At 36.9% G+C, this 20137-nt stretch overlaps 1 protein-coding gene across 10 annotated transcripts in view; it reads right to left on the bottom strand.

The window, feature by feature from the left end:
• Window positions 1-14359: 14359 nt before the first annotated feature.
• Window positions 14360-20137, bottom strand: part of ATP8B4 (ATPase phospholipid transporting 8B4 (putative)) — a 295105-nt gene continuing 289327 nt past the window's right edge. For 7 of the 10 annotated variants that reach the window (XM_029236307.1, XM_029236306.1, XM_029236310.1 and 4 more), the window contains 2 exons: window positions 18345-18475; window positions 14360-16683 (listed from right to left, as the gene is read on the bottom strand). In XM_029236307.1, coding sequence (XP_029092140.1) covers window positions 16402-16683; window positions 18345-18475 — 413 coding nt within the window. In that variant the 3' untranslated portion in view covers window positions 14360-16401. The remainder of the gene's footprint in view (window positions 16684-18344; window positions 18476-20137) is intronic. The other 3 variants (XM_029236303.1, XM_029236302.1, XM_029236301.1) reach the window with 1 other exon arrangement.

The raw sequence follows: 20137 nt of genomic DNA, 5'->3' as shown, positions 1-20137 counted from the left end.
TTGATATGGAGCTGTATAAGCTGTTTATATATTTTGGAGATTAATCCCTTGTCAGTTGCATCATTTGCAACTATTTTCTCCCATTCTGTGGGTTGTATTTTCATTTTGTTTATGGTTTCCTTTGCTGTGCAAAAGCTTTCAAGTTTAATTAGGTCCCATTTAAAAATTTTTGTTTTTATTTTCATTACTCTAGGAGGTGGGTTAAAAAATATCTTGCTGTCATTTATGTCAGAGAGTGTTCTCCCTATGTTTGCTTCTGTGAGTTTTATAGTATCCAGTCTTGCATTTAGGTCTTTAATCCATTTTAAGTTTATTTTTGTGTATGGTGATAGAGAATGTTCTAATTTCATTCTTTTACATGTAGCTGTTCAGCTTTACTTGCACAACTTATTGAAGAGACTGTCTTTTCTCCATTGTATATTCTTGCCTCCTTTGTCATAGATTAATTGACCATAGGTGTATGGGTTTATTTCTGAGCTTTCTATCCATTGATCTATATTTATTTTTTGTGCCAGTACCATACTGTTTTGATTACTGTAGCTTTCTCATATTGTGTGATGTCTGAGAGCCTGATTCCTCCAGCTCCATTTTTCTTTCTCAGGATTGCTTTGGCTATTTGGGGTCTTTTGTGTTTCCATACAACTTTAAAAATTTTTTGTTCTACTTCTGTGAAAAATGTCATTGGTAATTTGATAGGGATTGCATTGAAATGGTAGATTGCCTTGGGTAGTATAGTCATTTTGACAATATTGATTCTTCCAAATCAAAGAACATGGTATATCTTTCTATTTGTGTCACCTTCGATTTCTTTCATTAGTTTCTTACCTGTACCAGAGTACAGGTCTTTTGTCTCCTTAGATACGTTTATTCCTAGGTATTTTATTCTTTTGGATGTGATGGCAAATGGTATTGTTTCCTTAATTTCTCTGTTCTTATCTTTTGTTTTTAGTGTATAGGAATGCAAGAGATTTCTGTGTCTTAATGTTGTATCGTGCAACTTTACTGAATTCATTGATAGACTTTAAAATAAAGACTGTTACAAGAGACAAAGAAGGACACTACATAATGATCAAGGAATCAATCCAAGAAGAAGATATAACAATTGTAAATATATATGCACCCAACATAGGAGCACCTCAATATATAAGGCAAATGCTAAGAGCCATAAACGGAGAAGAAAATTGACAATAATAGTGGGGGACTTTAACACCATGCTTACATCAATGGACAGATCATCCAGACAGAAAATCAATAAGGAAAAACAGGCCTGAAATGAAACATTAGACCAGATGGACTTAATTGATATTTATAGGACATTCCATCCAAAAGCAGCAGAATACACATTCTTCTCAAGTACACATGGAACATTCTCAAGGATAGATCACGTGCTGAGTCATACAGCACACCTAGGTAAATTTATGAAAATTGAAGTCATATCAAGCATATTTTCTGACCACAGCACTATGAGATTAGAAATCAACTACAAGAAAAAAACTGTAAAAAAAACACAAACACGTGGAGACTAAACAGTACGCTACTAAACAACTAATGGATCACTGAAGAAATAAAGTAATACCTAGAAACAAATTACAATGAAAATATGACAATCCAAAACCTATGGACATGGCAAAAGCAGTTCTAAGAGGGAAGTTTATAGCACTACAAGCTTACTTCAGGAAACAAGAAAAAGCTCAAATAAAAAACCTAACCTTACACCTAAAGCAACTAGAGAAAGAAGAACAAACAAAACCCAAAATTAGTAGGAGGAAAAAGATCATGAAGATCAGAGCAGAAATAAATGAAATAGAGATGAAGAAAACAGTAGAAAGCTCAATGAAACTAGAAGCTGGTTCTTTGAAAAGATACACAAAATTGACAAACTTTTAGCCAGACTCATCAAGAAAAAAAGGGAGAAGGCTCAAATCAATAAAAGTAGAAATGAAAAAGAAGAATTACAATGGATGCCACAGAAATACAAAGGACCATAAGAGACTACTACAAGCAACTATATGCCAATAAAATGGACAACATGGAATGGAGAAATTCTTAGAAAGGTACAATCCTCCAAGACTAAACCAGGAAGAAATAGAAAATATGAACAGACCTATCACAAGTACTGAAATTGAAACTGTGATTAAAGAACTTCCAACAAACAAAAGTCCAGGACCAGATGGCTTCACAGGCGAACTTCATCAAACATTTAGAGAAGAGTTAACACCTATCCTTCTGAAACTCTTCCAAAAAATTGCAGAGGAAGGAAAACTCTCAAACTCATCCTACGAGGCCACCATCACCCTGACACCAAAACCACACAAAGATACCACAAAGAAAGAAAATTACAGGCCAATATCCCTGATGAGCATAGACAGAAAAGTCCTCAACAAAATACTAGCAAACTGTATCCACCAATACATTAAAAGGATTATACACCATGATCAAGTGGGATTTATACCAAGGATGCAAGAATTATTCACTACCCACAAATCAGTCAGTGTGATACACCACATTAACAAACTGAAGAATAAAAACCATATGATCATCTCAATAGATGCTAGAAAAGCTTTTTGACAAAATTTAATACCCATTTATGATAAAAACTCTCCAGAAAGTGGGCATAGAGGGAAACTACCTCAACATAATAAAGCCCATATATGACAAACCCCCAGCTAGTATCATTCTCAACAGTTAAAACCTGAAAGCATTTTCTCTAAGATCAGGAACAGGAAAAGGATGTCCACTCTCGCTACTTTTATTCAACATAGTTTTGCAAGTCCTAGCCACAGCTATCAGAGAAGAAAAGGAAATAAAAGAATCCAAATTGGAAAAGAAGAAGTAAAACAGTCACTTTGCAGATGACATGATACTATACATAGAAAATCCTAAAGATGCTACCAGAAAACTACTAGAGGTCACTAATGAAAATTTCTTGATCTCACATTGACTATGGAGGAGGTTTTGTTATCTGCTTTTCAAATACAGTCTAATCGTTTTTCCTTTGAGGAATTAAATTGATTTTGCAGGGAGCCGTATCACCTTAAGAGATATATATCTGGAAACTCTTATCTCCCTTCCTTGATTCTTCCTCTATTCCTTTCTTTCTCTCTTTATCCCTCTTGCTTTCTTCACCACCCTTTTTCTTTCTTTTGATCATAGATATATATACCTGAGGGAAGATGAGAGAGACAGAAGATCTAAAATGGGAAACACAATTTGTTCTTTTTTCCATTTTTTTCATTTTTTTATTGAAGTAAAAATATTGATTTACCATATTGTGTTAGTTTCAGGTGCATAGAATATTCATTTCTTTTTTTTTCAGATTATATTCCATTACAGGTTATTACAAAATATTGGGTGTAATTCCTTGTGCTATACCATAAATCCTCATTGCTTATATATTTTATATATATATATATAGTAGTTTGTATCTGTTAATCTCATACTCCTAGTTTGTCCCTCTGCCCCTCTCTCTCCCCTTTGGTAACCACAAGTTTGTTTTCTATGTCTGGGAGTCTGTTTCTGTTTTGTATATACATTCATTTGTAATATTTCTTAGATTACACATATAAGTGATGTCATATAGTATTCATCTTTCTCTGTCTGACTTATTTCCCTAAGCATAATATTCACTAGGTCCATCCATGTTTCTGCAAATGGCAATATTTCATTTTTTATGTTTGAGTAATATTCCACTGTATACGTATACCACATCTTCTTAAGCCAATTGTCTGTTGATGGGCACTTGGGTTGCTTCCATGTCTTGACTATTGTAAATAGTGCTGCTATAAACATTCAGGTACATGTACCTTTTTGAATTAGAGTTTTCATATTTTGGGGATATATGCCCAGGATTAGGATTGCCGCAGCCAGAACTTGAAGGGCCAAGGTCTCAGAGAGTAGCTGCACGCATTAAGAGAGTCTCATAATTTACCCTGCTTTTTCTCCCAGGGCATTTACCAATTCAAATCATGGGGCATGATAATATGGAAGAAGGTGGCCTAGAGCTGTGGTAATCTCACTGAGCCAGAGAAACAATACATCCAGGACTGGAGGAGTTAAGTTCCCAGAGAAAAGGGAACCAAAGAAAAGTGAGTCTGACTTTCTGCATGCAGTTTTTGTTTTGGTGCATTTTTGTGTCTTCTAAGCTATATGTGTGTAAGTTAAGAAACCAAAACTCAAAGCAAAAAGCTGTTAGCAAGAGGCTAAAATGCTAAACAGACATTTTAGTAGTCTTTGGTGCTGACAGTATAAAAGCTGGAGTTCAGAACCCTTCAAGTAGAAAAGGCCAATGAAATACCCCAAACTTTAAACTGAGATTTTTTTTTTCTTTTATTGAGGTATGGTTGATTTACAATGTTTTATAAAGTTCAGGTTTATGTAATAGTGATTCACAATTTTAAAGGTTATACTCCATTGATAATTATTATAAAATATTGGCTATATTCCCTGTGTTGTACCATATATCCTTGTAACTTATTTTATACATAGTAGTACCTCTAAATCCCCTACCCTATCTTGCCCCACCCCCTTTCCCTCTCCCCACCAGTAGCCACTGGTTTGTTCTCTATATATGAGTCTCTTTTTTGTTATATTCACTAGTTTTAGTTTTTAGATTCCATGTATAAGTGATGTTGTATAACATTGTGTTTCTCTCTCTGGCTTATTTCACTTAGCATAATACAGTCCAAGTCCATCCATGTTGTTGCAAATGCCAAAATTTCATTCTTTTATGGCTGAATAATATTCTATTGTATATACATACCACATATTCTTTATCCATTCATCTGTTGCTGGACACTCAGGTTGCACCCATATCTTGGCAATTGTAAATAATGCTGCTATGAACATTGGAGTGCATTATCTTTTTGAATTAGTGGGGATTTGGGGTTTTTTTTTCTTTTTTTTTGATATAGACTCAGGAGTAGAACTGCTCAGTTCTAGGGTAGCTCTATTTTAGTTTTTTGAGGAAACTCCATACTGTTTTTCACAGCAGTGGAACCAATTTACATTCCAACAGTGTACAAGAGTTTCCTTTTTTCCACATACTTGCCAACATTTGTTATTTGCAGACTTTGTAGACTTTTTGATGATTGCCATTCTGACAGGTATCAGGTTATATCTCATTGAGGTATTAATTTGCATTTCTCTGATTAACAATGTTGAGCATCTTTTCGTGTGTCTGTTGGCCATCTGTATGTCTTATTTGAAGAAATGTCTGTTAAGGTCTTCTGTGTATTTTTAAATTGGGTTGTTTGGTTTGTTGCTGTTGAGTTGTATAAGCCGTATATATGTTAATTCTTGCTTGTTTTTATTGAAGTAGAGTTGATTTACAATGTTGTGTCAGTTTCAGGTGTACAGCAAAGTGATTTACTTATACATATACATATATATCTATTCTTTTCCAGATTCTTTTCCCTTATAGGTTATTACAAAATATTGAGTATAGTTCCCTGTGCTATACAGTAGGTCCTTGTTGGTTATTTATTTTACATATAGTAGTGTGTATATGTTAATCCTAACCTCCTATTTTATCCTTCCCCCATCTTTCCCCTTTGGTAACCATAAGTTTGTTTTCTATGTCTGTGGATTTATTTCTGCTTTGTAAATAAGTTCATTTGTATCTTTTTTTTTTTTTTTTTTTAGATTCCACATATAAGCGATATTTTAAGATATTTGTGTTTCTCTATCTGGCTTACTTCACTTACTAGGATCTCACTAGGTCCATCCATGTTTCTGCAAATGACATTATTTCATTATTTTTTATGGCTGAGTAATATTCTAGTGTGTGTGTGTGTGTGTGTGTGTGTGTGTGTGTATGCACACATACCTATATACCACATCTTCTGTATCCGTTCATCTGTCAATGGACACTTAGGTTGCTTCCATGTCCTGGTTATTGTAAATAGTGTTGCAATGAACATTGAGGTGCATGTATCTTTTCAAATTAGGGTTTTTTCCAGATATATGCCCAAGAATGGGATTGCAGGATCTTATGGTAGCTCTATTTTTAGTTTTTTAAAGAACCTCCATATTCTTCTCCATAGTGGCTGTACCAATTTACATTCCCAGAAACAATGTAGGAGTGTTCCTTTTTCTCCACACCTTCTCCAGCATTTATTTTTTGTAGACTTTTGAGTGATGGCCATTCTGACTGGAGTGAGGTGATACCTCATTTTATCTCTGATTTGCATTTCTCTAATGATTAGTGATGTTCAGCATCTTTTCATGTGCCTTTTGGCTGTCTGTATGTCTTCTCTGGAGAAATGTCTATTTAGATCTTCTGCCCATTTTTCGATTGGGTTGTTTGTTTTTTTGCTATTGAGCTGCATGAGCTGTTTATATATTTTGGAGATTAATCCCTTGTCAGTTGCTTCATTTGCCAATATTTTCTCCCATTCTGTGGGTTGTCTTTTCATTTTGTTTTATGGTTTCCTTTGCTGTACAGAAGCTTTTAAGTTTAATTAATTTCCTTTTTTTTGCTTGTTTTTATTTTCATTACTTTAGGCAGTGGATCCAAAAAAATCTTGCTGTCATTTATGTCAGAGAGTGTTCTGCCTATATTTTCCTCTAAAAGTTTTATAGTATCCAGCCTTACGTTTAGATCTTTAATAAATTTTGAGTTTTTGTGTATGGTGTTAGAAAATGTTCTCATTTCATTTACATGTAGCTGTCCAGTTTTCCCAACACCACTTTTTGAAGAAACTGTCTTTTCTCCAACGTATATGCTTGCCTCCTTTGTCATAGATTAAGTGACCATAAGTGTGTGGATTTCTTTCTGGGCTTTCTATCCTGTTCCATGGATTTATATATCTGTTTTTGTGCCAATATCACCCTGTTTTTGTTACTGTAGCTTTGTAGTATAGTGTGAAGTCTGAAAGGGTTATACCTCCAGCTTTGTTTTTTCCTCAGGGTTGGTTGTGCAATTTTGGGTCTTTTGTGTTTATATATATATATATATATATATATATATATATATATATATAATTTGTACAATTTTAAAGGTTATACTCCACTTACAATTATTACAAAATATTGGCTATATTCCCTATGTTGTACAATACATGTTTGTAGCCTTTCTTACACCCAATAGTTTGTACGTCCCATTCTGCCACCCCTATATTGCTCCTTCCCACCCTTTCCCTGTTGGTAACCACTAGTTTGTTCTCTGTATTTGTTTCTTTTTTGTTACAATCACTAGTTTGTTGTATTTTTTAGATTCCACATGTAAGTGATATCATATAGCATTTGTTTTTCTGTGTCTGACTAATTTCACTTAGCATAATGCCCTCCAAGTCCATCCATGTTGCTACAAATGGCAACTTTTCATTTTTTTATGGTTGAGTAATATTCTATTGTACATATACACCACATCTTCTTTATCCATTCATTTGTTGATGGACACATAGTTTGCTTCCATATATTGGCAATTGTAAATAATGCTGCTATGAACATTGGGGGGTGTGTATCTTTTTGAATTAGTGTTTTGGTTTTTGTGGATATAGGCCCAGGAGTGGAATTGCTGGATCATATGGTAGTTCTGCTTTTAGTTTTTTGAGAAACCTCCATACTGCTTTCCACAGTGGTGGAATCAATTTACATTCCTACCAACAGTGTACAAGAGTTCCTTTTTCTCCACATCCTCACCAACATTTGTTATTTGTAGACTTTTTGATGATAGTCATTCTGACAGGTGTGAGGTGATATCTCATTGTGGGTTTTTTTTTTTTTTTTTTTTTTGCGGTATGTGGGCCTCTCACTGTTGTGGCCTCTCCTGTTGTGGAGCACAGGCTCTGGACGTGCAGGCTCAGCAGCCATGGCTCACGGGCCCAGCCGCTCTGCGGCATGTGGGATCTTCCCGGACCGGGCCATGAACCCATGTCCACTGCATCAGCAGGTGGACTCTCAACCACTGCGCCACCAGGGAAGCCCTCATTGTGGTTTTTATTTGCCTTTCCCTGACAATTAGTGATTTTGAGCATCTTTTCATGTGCCTTTTGGCCATCTGCATTTCCTCTTTGAAAAAGTGTCTACTCAGTTCTTCTGCCCATTGTTTAATCAGTTGTTTTTTGATGTTGAGTTGTACGAGCTGTTTATAAAAGTTGGATATTAACCCCTATTAGTCATATCATTTGCAAATATTTTCTCCCAATCATTAGGTTGTCTTTTCTTTTGTCAATGGTTTCCTTTGCTCTGCAAAAGCTTTTAAGTTTAATTAGGTCCCATTTATTTATTTTTGCTTTTATCTCCCTTACTCTAAGAGATGGATTCAAAAAAATATTGCTACAATTTAAGTCAAAGAGTGTTCTGCCTATGTTTTCCACTAGGAGTTTTATAATATCCAGTCTTATATTTAGGTCTTTAATCCATTTTGAGTTTAATTTTGTACATGGTGTTAGAGAACGTTTTAATTTCATTCTTTTACAGGTAGCTGTCCAGTTTCCCCAGCTCCACTTATTGAAAAGGCTGTTTTCTCTCCATTGTATATTCTTGCCTCCTTTGTCATAGAGTAATTGACCTTAAGTGTATGGGTTTATTTCTGGACTCTCTGTCCTGTCCCATTGATTTATATGTCTGTTTTGTGCCAGTACCATATTGTTTTGATTACTATAGTGTTATATTATAGTTTGAAGTCATGGACCGTGATTCCTCCAGCCCTGTTCTTCTTTCCCAAGATCGTTTTGGCTAGTCGGGTTCTTTTATGTGTCCATACAAATTTTAAAATTATTTCTTGTAGTTCTGTGAAAAATGCCATTGGTAATTTGATAGGGATTGCATTGAATCTGTAGATTGCCTTGGGTAGTGTAGTCATTTTCACAATATTGATTCTTGCAATCCAAGAAGATGGTATATTTTTCCATTTGTGTCATCTTTACTTTTTCATCAGTGTCTTATTGTTTTTGGAGTACAGGTCTTTTGATTCCTTAGGTAGATTTATTCCTAGGTTTTGTTTTTTTGATGTGATGATAAATGGGATTGTTTCCTTAATTTCCCTCTCTGCTACTTTGTTGTTAGTGTATAGAAATGCCACAGATTTCTGTATATTAACGTTGTATGCTCCTACCTTGCTGAATTCATGTATTAGTCCTAATATTTTTTTGTGTGGAGACTTTGATGTTCTCTATATAGAGTATCATGTCATCTGAAAATAGTACAGTTTTACCTCTCCCTTCCAATTTGGGTACCTTTTATTTCTTTTTCTTGTCTAATTACTGTGGCTAGGACTTCCAGTACTGTGTTGAATAGAAGTGATAAGAGTGGGCATCCTTGTCTTGTTCCTGAATTTAAGGGAAGGCTTTCAGCTTACCACCATTGAAGTATTATGTTGGTTGTAGTTTTGTTGTAAGTGGCCTTTATTATGTTGAGATATGTTCCCTCTATTCCCAGTTTGCTGAGAGTTTTTATCTTGAATTGCTGTTGAATTTTGTCAAATGCTTTTTCTGAGTCTGTTGAGATGATCACATGGTTTTTATCTTTCCTCTTGTTAATGTGGTGTATCACATTGATTTGCACATATTGAACCAACCTTGTGACCCTGGAATGAATCCAAATTGGTGTATGATTATTTTTTTTCTATTGTGGATTTTGTTTGCTAATATGTTGTTGAAGATTTTTGCATCTATATTCAACAAAGATATTGACATGTAATTTTCTTTCTTTGTAGTGCCTTTTTTTGATTTAGTATCAGGGTAATGGTGGCCTTGTGAAATGAATTTTGGAGTAATCCTTCAATTATTTGGAATAGTTTGAGAATGATCAGTACAAGTTCTTCTTTTTATGTTTGGTAGAATTCCCTAGTGAAGCCCTCCAGTCATGGACTTTTGTTTGCAGGGAGATAATATTTTGCTTGTTTGTTTATTACAGATCCTACTTCACTTCTAGTGATTGGTGTGTTCAAATTATCTGTTTCTTCTTGAATCACTCTTAGCAGGCTGTATGTTTCTAGAAATTTGTCCATTTCTTCTAGATTATCCAATTTATTTGGCATATAACTGTTCATAGTATTCTCTTGTTTTTTTTGTATTTTGGTAGTATTCGTTATTGCTCCTCTGTCATTTCTTATTTCGTTTATTTGGATCCTCTATTTTCTTCTTGGTGAGCCTGGCTAAAAGTTCATCAATTTTGTTTATATTTTCAAAATACTGGCTCTTGCTTTCATTGCTCTTTTTTCATTTTTATTTTATTTTACTCATTTCCTTTCCAATCTTTATTATTTCCTTCATCCTGCTGACTATGGGCTTTGTTTGTACTTTTCCTAATTCTTTTAGGTGGTAAGTTACCTTGTTTATTTGAGACTTTTCTTGTTTTTTGATGGAGGCCTGTATCACTATGAACTTTGCTCTTAGAACTGCTTCTGCTGCCTCCCATAGATTTTGTAAAGTTGTGTTTTCATTTTCTTTTGTCTTGAGGTATTTTCTGATTTCTGCTTTGATTTCATCTTTGACCCACTGGTTTTTTATTAGCATGTTGTTTAGTCTCCATGTGTTTGTTCTTTTCCCATTTTTCTTTCTGTAGTTGATTTCTATGTTTATACTGTTGTGATCAGAACAATTACTTGAAATAATTTCTATTCCCTTAAATTTGTTGAGTCTCGTTTTGTGACCTGGAATGTGGTTTATCCTGGAAAATGTTCCATGTGTGCTTGAAAAGAATATGTGTTCTGGGTTTTTTGGATGTAGTGTCCTACAAATATCAATTAAGTCCAACCAGTCTATTGTATCATTTAGGGCCTCGGTTGCCTTATTGATTTTCTGTCTGGGTCATCTGTCTATTGATATCAGTGGGCTGCTACAGTCTCCTACTCTTATTATATTATTGTCAATTTCTCCCTTCATGTCCCTTAGTATTTGCTTTATATATTTAGGTGCTCCACTATTGGGTGCATATATGTTAACAAGTTTAATATTATCTTCTTGTATTGATCCTTTTATCGTATATAATGCTCTTGTCTTTCTTTACTTTTTTAAAGTCTATTTTGTCTGATATGAGTATTGTTACCCCCACTTTCTTGTTTTTCCATTGGCATGAAGTATCTTTTCCATCCTCTAACTTTCAGGCTGTGTGTCTTTCACTCTGACGTGAGTCTCTTGTAAGCTACATATTGAACAGTCTTGTTTTTTAATCCAGTCAGCACTCTATGTCTTTTAATTGGAACAATTTTTGTATTGACATTTAAAGTAATTGTTGATAGATATGTACTTACTGCCATTTTATTCCTTGTTTTCCAGTCTTTTGTTTTGTTTGGTTTGGTTTTTGGTTCATTTCTTCTTTTTGATTTTCCTGCTTGGGTTTGATGATTTTCTTTTATGGTATACTTGAGTTCCTTTCTTTCTGGCTTTCGTGAATCTACTGTAGTTTTTTGATTTGTGGTTACCATGAGGCTCATTATGTTGACCCAAAACTATACTTAGTTGCTTTAAACTGATAATCATTTAAATTCAAATACATTCTAAAAGATCTATTTTTTAACTCCTCTCCCACATATTTTGTGTTTTTGATGTCCTAGTTTACATCTTCATGCTTTTACTTTTACTGTTTATTTTAGTTATAATCCCTTTTACAATTTTTGTCTTTTAATCTATGTACTGGCTTATTTAAGTGATCTTCAGTCCTTATTATATATTGGACTTTCATATTGGGATTTCCCTTTCCTATAAATTCTTGATTCTTTTCTATTTAGAGAAGACCCTTCAATATTTCTTTTAGGGTAGGTTTAGTATGCTGAATTCTTTTAGTTTTTGCTTGTTTGATATATCCTTTATCTCTCTTTCTATTCTAAATAATAATGTTGCTGGATAGAATATCCTAGGTTGCAACTTTTTCCCTTTCAGGACTTTGACTACATTGTGCCACTCCCTTCTAGCCTGCAAAGTTTCTGCAGAGAAATCAACTAATAGCCTTATGGGGGGGTCCCTTGTAAATGACTGTCACTTGCTGCCTTTAGAATCTTCTCTTTATCTCTAACTTTTGCCATATTAATTATGATATATCTTGGCATGGGTCTGTTTGGATTCATCTTGTTTGGGACCCCCTGCGCTTCCTGTACCAGGATATCTGTTCCCTTCTTTAGATTTGGGAAGTTTCAGCCATAATTTCTTCAGATATATTTTTGATACCCATCTCTCTCTTCTCTTTCTGGAACACCTGTTATGCGTAGGTTGGCACATTTTACATTATCCCATAGATAGCATATGTTGCTTTCATTTATTTGTCTTTCTGTCTGCTGTTCTGACTGGGTGATTTCCATTATTCTGTCTTTCAGATCACTTATTTGTCCTTCTGTGTCATTTAGTCAGCTATCCATTGCTTCTAGATTGCTTTTTATCTCAGAAATTGAATTATCCCTTTCTCATGGTTCATCTTTATAGTTTCTAGTTCCTTGTTGCAATGATCTGCATTTCTGTCAATAATCTTTCTTAATTCAGTTAGCATTTTTATTACCACATTTTGAACTGAGGATCTGGTAGACTGGTGAGCTCTGTTTCATTATTTTTTCTTTCAGGGGATTTCTCTTGCTCTTTTTATTGGGAGTAGTTTCTGCATTTTCATTTTATCTAACTTTCTGTGTCTCTATGAATTTAGGAGGAACTGTTACTTTTTGTGGGCTTGAAGGATGTTTTTATGTGGGATCATCCCTGTGTAGACTCTGTATATGTAATATCTTTGGTGAGAGGGTTGGTTTTGATATGGACACGAGCCACATCTTTCCTTAGGGTGCTGGCTGTTTTCCCCTTGGGGGTGTGGTTGGTGTTGGGTCTAAAGTCTGTGCAGGGTGTAAGGTGGGACTTCCTCTCTGTCCATGGCTGTCGCCGTCTTGTCAGGGGTGAGGTCTGGTCCCCTGTAGTTAGAGTAGAAACCCTGATATTCAGGCTCAGTCAGGCTCTGTTCCCTGAGTGCATGCCCTGACCCAAAGGAGGTGATTGCTAAAGCAACTGAAGCCCATGCATTCACAGAGGATCGATGTGCTGCCTGTGTAGGCCTCTGAAGCTCCACCTGGATGCAGCCTAAGGTCACATCCCTTCCCCTGTTGTGTTGGTCCTAGATCTAGTGCAAGGTTGTGGAGTGGCTGGGCCAGAGCATTCACTAGTCTAGGACTGGGGTTGGGGCTTTGTGACTACAGGAATTGAGGTGGCTGAGCTGCTGCCAGAGATCTGGGCTGCCTCTGTGGCAGACATCTCATAGGACCTGTCTACCCCAGATCCAGTGCTAAGCTGCAGTGTGGAGTGGGTAGAGCTGGAGCACTCACTGGGCTGGGAGACTAACTGTGGCATGCTCCTGCAGCTCTGCCCAAGCACGCACTGACAATGACCACCACCACCCTAACTGGGTCACACCCCAGACCCCAGTCTGTCTCTGTGTAGCTACCCCAAGGATTTTCCCAGGGCTGGTTGGCCCAGATCTCATGCCAATCTATGGTATGGAGTGAGCAGGAGTGGGTGTTTGCCCCATTCAGATTGGGGAGTGCAGTGAGGTGACAGCTGCCAGTGCAAGTCTCTCTCTGTCATGATTGTTGGTGAGACAGCACACGCAGACTCCTTGGAGTAGAGCCTGGACTTCTCCAGCCCTTCTGTCTATCCCAGCAGTTCTCCCAGTAGCCAACAGGGCTTGTCTGCTCTGTGCTGTTCCGGAGGACTGGGACACCCAGATTGTGGCTCGACCTGCTCGCTCCCCCAGGTGAGGGCCCACCAATGCAGAACTTCTTTTCCTTTCAGATTCCTCTCAGGGGTGGGGGTCCCTACCCTATGCCTTTTTTCTGTCCTACCTTGTTACGTGAAGATCTTTCCTGCAGCTACGGTATAGGAGTTCTTCTGCCAGTTTCCAATTAGTTTTCCTTAAGAATTGTCCCATATATAGATTTTTTTTGGATGTGTTTGTATGGGGAGGTGAGCTCCACATCTCCTTCTCCGCCACCTTGATCCCTCCTCTGGGAAACACAATTTGTAATTGCCTGTAAGAGCTCAAAACTTGGACAGAGACTTTAAAAACACATAGTTATCAACTTTAGTCCTGAATATAGAATTTTTTTCTTTCCAAATAATCTGATAATGTTATTTATGTAAATTAAAATTTTACTATTCCCCAGTGCATCACCATCACCCCTCAGGCTTTTTTATCTTCAGGCTCAAAATAATCCCTGGCACTTGAATGACCTCGCAATGGGTATGTGAGTTCATTTGGATCTCATGGGGCCAAAGTATACTGATAAATGTGTTTCTCTCACGGCTATCCACATTATCTGTTTATAAACAGCCTTATTTAATTTGAACTGAATTTGCAAACGTGGACCATTCCTAATCTTTCCCATCCTTTACACATAGGTCAAATTGGTTCATTTTATTCTTGACTCTGATCCTAAGAATGATGTACATTTTCCCTAGGCATGTAAAGGAGAAGAAAAAAAAAATCAGTTGATCAGTGGAACAAAAACTCTCCCCAATGAGTTTCCAATAAAGAGACTAAACATCAAACACCACAAGTGCCAAAATATTTAGTAAAAGTTTGCAAATCTTTCAAAAATGTTACAACGCAGTGAAACTAATGACAAATTAGACACTGAAAACTAACATCTAGTTAAGTCTATGCAGGCACGTAGGAGAACAGGGAATATCTAAAAGCATTAACTATGATTAAACCACTGCATTAGGCTCTTTTATATATATCTCATTTGATCCCATTCAGGAAAAGTTATCCCAGACTTGGAAATTAAGGCCAAAAAAAAAAAAAAAAACAAAGGATTGTGTGAGCCATAATATCATGTTAGCCCATTATCCGTCAAGCCCACCCAAGGGCCATCTGACTCTTTTGGGAAATATAACTTTGACTAATAATGCAATAAAGACCAGATTAAGGATTCTGTAAAGTTGAAGTATGATTTATAGAAAATTGATAAGGCATGATGATCATTTATTTTTGTTTTCTGATAGAGAAATTTACCTACAAGGTTATAGTTACTATATAAAAATACCTCCAAGGTTATTTCCCTTTAGAATACTAACCAGTTTTAGATCCTACTTTGCAATCTCATTTCATCAATGCCTTTTCCACTGATTACTTAAATTCCAGTTCTTCACATTTGCTCTTGTATTCTGATTGAGTTAAATGGCACTTAACTCATCATCTATTCACATGAGAATTATGTTTTCAATGATTTAAGAATTTGTGCTTTGACAATCCTCGAACAACCACATGAGGTAGGTAGTATATCCTCATTTTACAGAGGAAGAAACTGAGTCTCAGAGGAAGCACATTACCTGCCCAAGCTTACAGAGGTAAGGAGTGACAGAACTGGAGTTTGAACACAAATATGCTTGAATTCTTTTACAGACACTATACTGATGACTCACATATGGACTCAAATTTGGACTGGAACATCTCCAAAAAATCAACCTCATGCGTTTGAATTATAAATATGACAGCTGAATATCAAAACCAACTAACTCTGAATGACCTAAACCTGCATATTTAAATAAGTAATTAAAAAGACTGTTTATTAAATTGTTTGGTTTCAAATCTGAACTTTTAAAAACTGGATATGTTGAAAATATTTGCACATACATTACATGGAATAGTATCATCAAAGTGTGAAATTCCAGTGCTTTGCTGAGTCCATTAATAGCTGTAGATGAGGCAGAGAAAATAACTACTGAAGTTGTTATAAAAGTCATTGAAAAGTATTTAGAATACTTTCCAGAGTCTCTCTTTGACATTTCATGAACATGTCCCTGAGAATTTTTTGAATAAATTTGACCAAATTGTCAGCCTATTCTACTGTAAAGATGTTCAGTCTACTTTGTCTCTAGACTAGTAGAAAAATGTGGAATACCAACATGTTTTTCTGCTCTTCAGGCATGAAGGTGATTTGTTGTCCTGGCTGAACACACAGGTAGGGATCAAGACTGGACAGTGACAAGCTGCTGTAAGTCTGGAAGCACCTTAGTGTACACTGTGTACCTTTTAAATCTTAAAAGTGTATCTTGGGAATGGCTGATCTTACATATAAGCGTTAATCTGTCACAAAGATGCTTTTCAGCTGGGATATATACCTTGTGAATGCACCCTTTTATTCACCTGAAGACCCATTCTCTGTATATGCAGATTTACAAGTGTTTCTCCATAAATAAGATTCTAAAGTACAGATCGATTGGTATCTAGGTTGATAAAAAAAAAAACCTTGTGCTGGTATTGTGAGGGTTTTGTCCACCAACTCATGAATTGGACAGTGACCTCTGACCTGGTTTTCAGTAGAGCACATCTCTATTGGATGGCACTGGCCACTGTCTGACACAGGTTTAGGTTAAGCGAGGCCATCTGACCCACCCCTAACCCCTGATCTTAAACTCTGGAGCCAGCTAATTTCAGCTCCAGCCGAAGTGAAAAGATAACTGTGTGGTTCAAATTCATCTTGACTCACAGTTTCACTGTTTTATCCTGGCTAAAGCTGCTCACTGTGTCTGTGGTTTTCTTACATAAATTTTCAATCCAGCTAGTGCTATTATACAGTGTCTTTTCCAACCCTGATGTCGGGGGTGGATTTTTAGCTCGCATATTTTTTCCAGATGTGATAAGCTCTCCATAGCCCTCTTGGTGAGCAAAAGCATATCCAGATCTTCTCGAGCTTGATCTCCGAGTCTGAGGCTTTCGGCTACGCAGGGGTCTTGCCTTCTTTTGAGCCTTCTGCCACTGGCGGATCTGGAGACAAAGGAGACCCAGAGTGAGATGAAGCATCCAGATGATATAGACTCCACACAGTGGGCCACTTTGTGAAGTGTAAAGCCTTTTCTGTAAAAACAACATGAATGATAACCAAGTATTCAACTTCACTGCAAAATCAAGTTTTTCACCTAAAAGCCAAGCAATTTTCTACCCAAAAGATTACACTGGATACTGGTTAGTTTTTATCTCTACTGAGAGACTATTAAGAAGTGTTAAGACAAATTTCATTATTGTCCCCATCTAATACATCCACCTTAAGTGAACAGGAACATACTTTTGTACAGAAAGATTTTCTAACGTGCACCAGCCAAATACAGTCAGTATAAAAATTTACAGACCCATGTGCCCCAAATAAGTCTTTCCTCTCTCTTTTAGAGGTTCTCAGGATCCAGTAGTCATTAGTAACTGGACTAAGAGAAAATTTAGAAAATGAGAGTCACAAAATTTCAAACTCTTGTGGTAGGTCAAAGTACCATGGGATTTTCAGTGTTTTGATTTCTTTGGGGGTTTTTTGTGGTCTTTTGAAGAGCTCAACATTGTTTGGGTGGGTTTCTAGCATTTATTTCATTTCCCTATAACGTTGAGGAGGAAGAGATCCAAGGTTTGGTGCTCAGCACCTTGTTCTTTAGGTCAGCTGATCGATTGCTTGGCTTCTGACTTTCATGTCGGGAGAAAGCCATTAAGCAGAAAATCATGATGTGTATAAACATAGGAAGAAATGAGCATCATCTTCCTTCAGCTCATCCATCATTTTCTGAGTTGACATCAGAATGAGCTCACAGAGCCAAAGGGAAAGGACAAACATAACAGGGGAATCCACGAATCATTTCAGAAGGAATCTCTTGGTACTTTGGCCCCAGAACATGAAGGATTTCATGATAAGGGAATTTCTACCTCAGTTCTTCTCAGCATCACCACCCTGGTCACTCACCCCCTCAATATTTCCCCCTTCTCAAGACATAGCTACAAATGCATCTCCTCTTTCTCCTTTTCTCATCTATCTGGGTCCTGACCTAATTTGACATTGTGTTGCTTATACTCCTCTTTCCATAAAATACTGAAATATGTTCTGTCAATCCCTTGACTTAGGTATTTCTAGAATCTGTTCTTTCTGTTCTTCTAACTTTATATTTTCCAATCCAGCCATCATGTTGCTGTTCCCTTTCTTAATCTGTTCAGAAAGTAACCTCTCTCCCATGTTTAACAATCTGCTACTATGTTTCTACAGAAATTTAGAGCCCCTTCACCTCATACTTTGCTCGTCTCTCTTTTACTGTACCCTTTACTTTCCCCAAGTCAGTAACTTTCCCTCTAGCTTGCCTTTGCCTTGGAGCAAATGTCCAAAATGCTGCCAGCAAGCTTGTTTTTTAAGAGTCAACTTTTAAAAATATCCAATCTCACTTGTAATTTACGACTCCCCACCCACATTTAGTGTAGACAGTTATCTTCATTGGCACTCCCAAGGCTAGTATGTTCAGTTGTGGGCAGTTCCAGCTACTGTGATGTGATGCCGTGCACCCGTAGGTGTTGCTGATGGGAAGTTCATTAGCTCTTCTCTGGACTTCTAATCAGGCAGAGGACATGATTCCAAGAGCAAAGAACCAACCCCTCAAGTACCCAGCAGCACTACAACATACCTGATCACTCAGGGTTGGGAATAAATCCACCTTCAAAAATCTGAATGCCACCACAGGCATAACTGAAGCCACTGTCGTTAAGAGAATAACAAGCCAGATGCACTTCTGGGTCAAGGAATGTCGTGCATTTCCTATTATTAAAGAAAAATAAACACTGTGATTATAAATAGAACTGAATTATTGAATTAATTGGTTGTCTATTCCCATAAGGTCTTTTTTGAAAGGGACTTTTGGACTACCTAGGAGAACCACTGGGTATCTTCCCCAGTATATCATATGCTCAGTGGTGATAAGAGTGCAAGAATGGTAAGATCACCCTTGGGAACTGCTTCATGGCCTGATCACTAGGGGACTGCCAGCCAGAGCCAAGCATTCTCTGATCCAGGCTCAGTCCAGCTTCACTCATGAAGCAGAATTCTCCCATCCAGCCTCAAAATCCCTCAACTACAAAGCAGTCAGTCATTATTTTTAAAGGCACATTTACCCTTATGGATTCAAACAAAACTATCATATCAAAACTACACAATGTATGTTCCGGATGCAGGTACAATCGCAAATACTGGTCTTCTCAACTGGCTATGTCATAAAAGGTGAGCTGTGTCTACTACAGGGTCAACCTTTTAAATTCAGGCAACAGCCCCCAAAAACCTGCCTCAGAGGGACTTACCAATCTCTCTGTCTCATAACTTCACTCGGTTATGAAGTACTCAAGGTTCCAAGGAGATCAAAGATGCTCTTGGGTTTGTGAAAAGAGCATTCTCCACGCTGGGAAACCACTGATTCAGCCATTCAATATTCTAGTTCAATAGAGTAGTGAAACTCATTTCCAAGCCTGGAGCCAGTTTTCTTATTTTATACTCACACCTCGTATACTGGGATGTTCGTTTAAACAAAGCAATAAGGGTCAGTAAGGCAGGCAGGCAAACTATACGGAAGATGTCAACCCTACTTATGAACTGTTGTTCCTGTTGGTTTTCTAGGCATATGATACCTCCAATTATCCAGGTTCCCCCTCCCAATGCATTAGTTAACACAATTTTAATGGGCTTTGGGTGTGATGCTTGGCTCCTTATTGGAATGTCTGCATTTTCTGTCTTAGGAGGATAGACTCTGCCTACCAAAGAGCACTTGATTCCATTTGCCTGGGCAGAAACAAACTTGACTCAGTAAATTAAATGTCTTTTTGAACTCCCTGAAGCTCAGTACCCCCAGGCATGGCTGGAAAAACAAGCATCACTTTAAAACCAAACCACACTCCTGCTTGCTGCTGGCTACTAAGGAAAAAAAAATTTTCTTAAACCTCAATGTTGATTTAAGTTTTGAAAAGTCTCATTGGAACCCAGTAATTAATTCCTGGAATGGCATGTGCTTAGACAGTGGTCCCCACACAAACTACTTTCTCCAGTTGAGGCATTCCAGTCTCATTATGCATGTTCGAATGCTGTCTTAGGACTGGAAGTCTTCTGGTTAATGCACTGAACTTTCAGCTTTGGCAACCAAAAAGAAAAGAAAAAACTTAAAAGTAGTTTAAATGGCTCTCTTTTTCCTAATGTGTTTATTCTTATTCACAACCATCATGTTTATACATGGTTGGAATCTTTTGATAAATAAAGGATTAACATTACATGTTAAGAGAGGTACAATTTAAAGATTTCCACGTACACACAGAGGAAGGCAAAACTTGAATACAACACTCTTAAGCATATACATGCATTTAAATGGAATTGCAATTTGGACATGTATAACCCTATAATCGCTCTGGAAATGTATTTGGAAATGTATAACCCTATAAT

Source organism: Monodon monoceros, unplaced genomic scaffold, assembly GCF_005190385.1.
Source record: "Monodon monoceros isolate NGI ecotype Baffin Bay Population unplaced genomic scaffold, NGI_Narwhal_1 Super_Scaffold_21, whole genome shotgun sequence".
Lineage (NCBI taxonomy): Eukaryota > Metazoa > Chordata > Mammalia > Artiodactyla > Monodontidae > Monodon > Monodon monoceros.
The sequence above is the reverse complement of the archived record's forward strand: the minus strand, read 5'-3'. Positions and strand labels throughout refer to the sequence as shown.